Consider the following 7700-nt stretch of genomic DNA (forward strand, 5'->3'; position numbering starts at 1 on the left):
AAGTGATGCTCTGTGGTGACAGCAGTGATGATGTCATCATAGTCATTATTCAATCCCTCATCAGCCTGGGGGGGCGGGGTCATCACCATAGAGACGGGCAGGTCATTTCCTGCAGTCAGAGCAGGGTAGAAAGAAAATATCAATCAGTAAGCATCAGCTAAATTAATAAAGGTAATGATTGATCTATTAATTAATTGATTGATTGATTGTAAGATCAGTGAATGATTCAGTGTTACCTGTGGCCCTGTGTCGATATAAAGACACCATGAGGCCAGTGGAGATGCAGTATGGACAAAAGACCACCAGGTGGTAGATCAGTCTGAACACAAGCTGGAAGGGGGCTGAGGCAGGGGGTGTTGGAGGAGGTGATGGAGGAGGCGGGGTGGTCAGAGCTGCGGATGTGGGCAGAGCTGAGGTTGTAGGTTTACCTGTGGAGAGAATCCACCTGGTCAGGTGAATCTCTGGATGAAATAAGTCCTGAAATCAAAGGTAACCTCCTCACCTGTGACAGAGATCCAGCTGGATGGAGACTCTCCACGACCTCTGATGTCACACTTGTAGAGGCCTTCATCAGACTTGTTAACATGGTGGATGGTCATGTGACCTGTAGGCTCAGTCTTGATGAGGGAGCCATCTTTATAGAAACCAGCTGGGAGGTTGGAGGGAGGGGTCTTTGTTTTACAGTGCAGATTGACATCATGTCCCTCCATCACAGGGAGGACAGGACTCTGCAGGATCACTGGTCCACCTCAACACAGAGACAAACTACAGCATTTCATCATTTACACACAGCTTCATCAACACTAACTCCACAGTCTGATCTTACCAGTGACAGTGATGTTGATGGTGTTACTGGTTGCTCCCTCTCTGGACTCACACCAGTAAACTCCACTGTCCCATGCAGCGATGTAGCTGATGTAACAGGAAGAACCAGCTGATCTTCCCCAGTCGTCACACTGAGTCCTGGTTCCTCTGGTTGTGTTCCTCCTCAGCGTCCATCCAGCAGAGCTGTCGTCCTCCTCACAGCTCAGAGAGACAGACTGATCTTTAAACAGCTGAGAGCTGCTGGGACTCACAGTCAGAGAGGCTGGAGGAAGAGACAGAAAGATGTGGTTAGAGAGAACATTTGCATAAATTTTCTCCACATTCCTCATATTCCTACTTTCTCACTTCTTCACTGCTGAACTGATCTCTGAGTTTCAGGCACTGAATTAAACTCAGATTTGAGCTGATAGATGAAAGTTTTCTGCATGTTTTCAGTGTTGGTTGAGATCTGGCAACATTTGTAAACATCTTTTTTATCTGTTAACCACTCAGTGTTGCAGACTGCACACCTGTGGCTGTGACAGAAGAAGTTTTCTCACCTTGGTTTGTTGTGCAGCTCAGCAGTGAGGTCAGAACTAAAGAGAAATCACACTCAGGTTGGTTTGTGGTTTTAACATGAAACAAGATGTACTTCTACAAAACAGAGCAACCTGTTTGTAGTGCACAGAAAACCACCACACATTTATATTAGATAAGGAAAAAACTAATTTTATTTACATACACATGCAATTGTTTTTAGTCCAATTTCCACAAACAGACCATGTCAGAATGTGTTTCGAAGTGTCCTTGGGCATAGGGGCGATATTTTACATTATTCTGTCCTCCAATTTTAGATTTTGGAGAAGCAAGAGAAGGGACAACCAATTAGCCTACAGTTTGATATGGCTTTTCTTTTATTAAACGGATTTAATGTCCCTGAATACTGACATTTTTCAGTTTCTAATGTTTTACTGAATGATCCGCAACCGCGCTGGCCAACAGGTCAGCTTTTGCGGAACGCTGCTTGTTTGTCTGTCTCTCGGGGCCAAACTAATACTTTCAATATTGAGGAGGGATACGAGCGGCCCCTCCCAACTTGGCTGAATTCTGATTATCTCAACGGCGCCGATGAGAGGTGTTTACTTTCCCTCTGGGGCGAGTTTAATCCAAAAACCTTTTACACCGGTTTGCTACATTTGTCGGGGCTGAACTCAGCCCAGGGTTGCGTGACAAGTGCAACAGAGACGGTAAATATGGGAAAAGAAAGAAAGAGGAAAAAGAAATGTGTGGTGCCGAAAATATAAGAATTAAGAAGAAAAAGATGTTGAGACAAGAGGCAGCTGAATGCGCCAACTTAACCGACTGCTTCCTTGGTGGAAGTTGCAGATGAGGCAGAACCTAGCAGCTGAATAAATAGGTGCACAATTAGTAATGCATTTATTATGTACATTTATAAAATGCATTTATTACATACCATACACACACACACACATATATATATATACACACACATATATATATATATATATATATATACACAGTTTGCAATGTGAAGAATCTTTGTGTGTCTGCATCAAGGGCGTCACTTTGTGTTGAAAAGTGGTGGGGACATAAGGGCTCAGATTAGGGGCGTAATGGATCATGAGACTTGACGATGCACAAGAACAAGACAAGACAAGATTTTTAGCATTAAACTGGTAATTTCCAGCATTCGGGAGACTTTTTCTGCTCCAATTTATGGTGGAAATGTCTGTTTTTATATGAGGGAAAACTATATTGCATTGCATGTTTTCTTATTGTGCAAATAAACCTTTCTCAACGCATTTTCATTTGTTAGTTAACATTTCTTGGTTTTTTTCAGAAGATTGTTAACAAATGCTCTCAAAAAGTGATGGGGACAAAATCAGCCGGGTGGGGAGATGTCTCCAGCATGTCCCCACCACTTTTGCAAGGCATTGTATGCATGCTACATTCTCATTAGGGGCTGAGCACCCCTAAAGGTCTGATCCTAGAATCGCCCCTTCTTGGGCAAGATACTGAGCCCCCGATGGCTCATCAGTGTATGAATCTGTGTGAGTGTTAGTTTCCGTTTTAGCACTAGGCTCAGTGTATGAATGTGTGTGAATGGGTGAAGCGTAAAGCGTTTTGAGTGGTCGGAAGACTACAAAGGTCTTATAACACGTCTAACTCCTAACCTCTAACATGCACTTCCTGTGCTCTTCTTCTTCTATCCCCCACAATGATCTTGTATTGATTGCACTTTTTGTTTTGATTGCACGTTTGGTTAACTCTTACTTCCTTCCCTAGGTATCTACCCCATTGATGTGATATGTACTGTGAGCTCTTACTAGTATTTATTGCTGCTCTTACTAGTATGTATTGTCAGTTGTAGACCTGTAGTTGATGCTCTGTTGATGCCTGTATGTTGTTCCTCAAATGTAAGTTACTTTGGATAAAAGCGTCTGCCAAATGAGTAAATGTAAATGTAAATGCTATACAAATACAGACCATTTACCATTTAGGATGCACAATCTTTGAGGTAGACAAGTTCAAGCAGCGGCCGGGTTGACTGGAGGGAAAGCTGCTTGTGAGGACTCGCGTAGGTGAGGATGCTGGTGAGGAACATGAGGATTCCTTCCCCCCTCCTTTTCCAAATAAGAACCTCTCCTACGCATTATCTACTTCATTCCAGAGAGTAAAAGTGTGTTGGATTGTGGAGCTGAAGCCTGTTTCCCTTGTGTTGAGGGTGGATTGACAGATTTTAGGATATTTAAAGACTGCATCAGAAGAGACCTCCATTTCCTGTTTTGACTGTGTGTGTTGCATGTTACAATTAAAGACTTGACAGTTAAGTGTCAGTCTAGCACTGGAATAGGCAGCACGATTAAACCCATTCCCCGTGTCAGCACGTGCTCTCCCGAGAAAATGGCAACACAGAGCTCACAATATGTGAATGAAAAGCCCCGGTATCTCTCACTCTCATCTCTTACAGTATCACTCCCCATCACCTCCAAGCTACACTTCTCTCCAGCACCAACTCACAAGCCATAAACACTGCAGCCTTGACGGTCACATAAACTTTACTTTCAGCCACAATGAGAGCAGAGTAGGCCTTCTGTGCTTACCTGTCAACACACATTGCAAGAGTAATGTGCAGTCAGAGTGTGACCACTGTCTACTCTCTGCTACCCGCTCAATAAGTGAGAAAAAGGTGTCTGGGTCTCGTTCACAAAACAGCTCATCAATGTCTCCCAAACAACCAGATTGTACAACTCATTCACAAAATGAGGCACACAACTTAATACTAGACCACAACTAACCTCCGCCGTCAAGCAGACACAGAGTCATAAGGCCTGGACGAGCCCCCATTTGTCACAGCCCGGCACTATGGCTGCGACAAATATGGGAGACAAAACGAGCTTGCACGAAAAAAGTAACGGTTTATTTTACAAAATAATATTTGACAAAGATAATAACGTGAATCTGTTTTAACCACACCCTCGACCTTGTTTTGGTGTATGGTATTGAAATTGAACATTTAGTGGTGTTCCCACAGAATCCCTCTTTATCCGACCACTGTTTGATAACTTTTGAGTTTGTATTTCTGAACTACTCGCCATTGGGCAAAAATTTTTATACAAGATGTCTGTCTGATAGAGCTATAGCTAAATTTAAGGATGCGATTCCATCAGCTCTAAATACATTATCTAGTCACATAGTAACGGAGGACTCCTATGCTAATTTCAGTCCCTCCCAAATCGATCATCTTGTTGATAGTGCTGCAGGCTCGCTGCGAATGACACTGGACTCTGTAGCCCCTCTAAAAAAGAAAATACTAAAACAAAGACGGTTAGCTCCATGGTATAATACTGAAACTCGCAAATTAAAGCAAATATCACGGAAACTTGAGAGGAATTGGCGTTCCACCAAAGTGGAAAATTCTCGTTTAATTTGGCAAGATAGTCTTAAAACTTATAGGAAGGCCCTCCGTAATGCCAGAGCAGCGTACTACTCGTCATTAATAGAGGAAAATAGGAACAAACCCAGGTTTCTTTTCAGCACTGTAGCCAGGCTGACAGAGAGTCACAGCTCTATTGAGCCAAGTATTCCCATAGCTCTCAGTAGTTACGATTTCATGAGCTTCTTTAATGACAAAATTCTAGCTATTAGAGACAAAATTCACCAAGACCTGCCCTCAATTGGCACCGACTTATCTCTAAACTCAGGAACCTTAGAAACAGCTGTAGAACCAGATACATGTTTAGACTGTTTTGCTTCCCTCAATCTTTACCAACTAACTTCAATAATTTCTTCATCTAAACCATCAACCTGCCTCTTAGACCCCATCCCACTAGGCTGCTTAAAGATGTTTTACCCTTAGTCAGCACCTCTATACTAGATATGATCAATCTATCTTTATCAACAGGCTATGTACCACAGTACTTTAAAGTAGCTGTAATTAAACCTCTTCTAAAAAAGCCCAAACTTGATCCGGATGTTTTAGCCAACTATAGACCTATATCTAACCTTCCATTTCTCTCTAAGGTTCTGGAGAAAGCAGTTGCTAAACAGCTGTGTGACTTTCTACAGAGCAATAGTTTATTTGAGGATTTTCAGTCAGGATTTAGAGCTCATCATAGCACAGAGACAGCACTGGTGAAAATTACTAATGACCTCCTTATTGCATCAGACAAAGGACTTGTCTCTGTACTGGTTTTATTAGATCTTAGTGCTGCATTTGATACCATTGACCATCAGATCCTATTGCAGAGACTGGAATATTTCATTGGCATTAAAGGAACCGCTCTAAGCTGGTTTAAGTCCTATTTATCAGATCGATTTCAGTTTGTACATGTTAATGATGAGTCCTCCATGCACGCCAAAGTTACTCATGAAGTTCCTCAAGGATCTGTCCTTGGACCAATCCTCTTCACTTTATATATGCTTCCTTTAGGCAATATTATCAGGAAACATTCCATAAGCTTTCATTGTTATGCAGATGATACTCAGTTATATCTATCGATCAAGCCAGATGAAACTCATCAGTTAGCTAAACTTCAAATGTGCCTTCAGGATGTTAAAACCTGGATGACTTGTAATTTTCTCATGTTAAACTCAGATAAAACTGAAGTTATTGCTCTGGGGCCTAAGCACCTCCGTGACGCATTATCTAAAGATATAGTTTCCCTGGATGGCATCGCCTTGGCCTCCAGCACCACTGTGAGGAATCTTGGAGTTATCTTTGATCAGGACATGTCGTTTAAGTCTCACATTAAGCAAATTTCAAGGACCGCCTTTTTTCACCTACGTAATATTGCGAAAATCAGGAACATCCTGTCTAAAAATGATGCAGAAAAACTAGTCCATGCATTTGTTACTTCTAGGCTGGATTACTGCAATTCCTTATTATCAGGCTGCTCGAAAAAGTCCATTAAGACTCTTCAGCTGATCCAGAATGCTGCAGCACGTGTTCTGACAGGAACCAGGAAAAGAGATCACATTTCTCCTGTTTTAGCTTCTTTGCATTGGCTTCCAGTAAAATCCAGAATAGAATTTAAAATCATTCTTCTTACCTACAAAGCTCTTAATGGTCAGGCACCATCTTATCTTAAAGAGCTCATAGTACCTTACTACCCCACCAGAGCACTGCGCTCCCAGAATGCAGGGTTACTTGTGGTTCCTAGAGTCTCCAAAAGTAGACTAGGAGCCAGAGCGTTCAGCTATCAAGCTCCTCTCCTGTGGAACCAGGTTCCAGTTTGGGTTCAGGAGGCAGACACCATCTCCACATTTAAGAGTAGGCTTAAGACTTTCCTCTTTGATAAAGCTTATAGTTAGGGCTGGCTCAGGTAGTCCTGAACCATCCCTTAGTTATGCTGCTATAGGCCTAGACTGCCGGGGGATTTCCCATGATGCACTGAGCTCCTCTCTCCTCTACTTTCTCTCCCTCTGTATGCAACCTTATCCCATTATTGCATGTTACTAACACAACTTCTCCCCTTTCTGGTAGTCTTGTGCTTTCTCGTCTATCTCCTCTCTCCTATCACTTCCTGCAGGTTTTCTGGCTCTGGAGCTGTGGAGTCTGGATCTGTGGCTGCGGGTCGCCTGCTGCCCCCGTGTTCCTGCTCGACACCCTCTACTGCAACGACTATTGTTGCTAGTCTTATTGTTATTATTGTTATTATAATCATTAACATTACGATGGTTACCATTAACACTATTATAAATATCTGTACCATTTTTCATTTAGTTTATAGCAACATTACCTTCACTGTCTGTACCTCTGTGTGTATATTGTGTAGGCTGCCTCCCTCCCCTCTCTCTCTCCTTACATCCCTCTCTCTCTCTCTCTCTCTCTCTCTCTCTCTCTCACCCCAACCGGTCGAGGCAGATGGCCGCCCACCCTGAGCCATGGTTCTGCTCGAGGTTTCTGCCTCTTAAAAGGAAGTTTTTCCTTGCCTCTGTCGCCTAGTGCTTGCTCTTGGTGGGAACTGTTGGGCTTCTGTAAATATCATCACAGAGTATGGTCTAGACCTGCTCTTTTATGAAAAGCGCTGTGAGATAACTGTTGTTGTGATTTGGCGCTATATAAATAAAATTGAATTGAATTGAATTGAATCAGTATCAGTCATGTCAGTGTGTGGGTGTGTGAAATGTCAGTGAGAACACAAAAGCAATCAATAGCTGCACCCGCGATGAGAGAGCCAGAAAGACAAAAAAGGATGTAAGCTTTATAGCTCCCAAACACTCAGGCCCGCTGATGATGACCTCCCAGCCCCCATCCTGCAAGATAATAACAAAAAGACAGGACACAGGATACCTAGTGCCTGGGAGGGGTTGTCACACTCCCTGACTGCTGTCCACACTTTGTCATTTAGGGTTGCTGTTTCTCAACATCA

At 42.8% G+C, this 7700-nt stretch overlaps 1 protein-coding gene across 1 annotated transcript; it reads left to right on the forward strand.

Moving 5' to 3' along the window:
• Positions 1–5742: 5742 nt before the first annotated feature.
• Positions 5743–6639, forward strand: LOC119912307 (the record flags this gene model as incomplete). The annotated part of the gene is made up of 1 exon (XM_038731453.1): positions 5743–6639. A coding segment is annotated over one exon (897 nt), but the record flags the coding sequence as incomplete, so codon positions are not given.
• Between the last annotated feature and the right edge of the window lie 1061 nt (positions 6640–7700).

This window comes from Micropterus salmoides, unplaced genomic scaffold (genome assembly GCF_014851395.1).
Source record: "Micropterus salmoides isolate LMB-PRFRI ecotype aquatic unplaced genomic scaffold, ASM1485139v1 Ms_hic_scaffold_2, whole genome shotgun sequence".
NCBI classification, from domain to species: domain Eukaryota; kingdom Metazoa; phylum Chordata; class Actinopteri; order Centrarchiformes; family Centrarchidae; genus Micropterus; species Micropterus salmoides.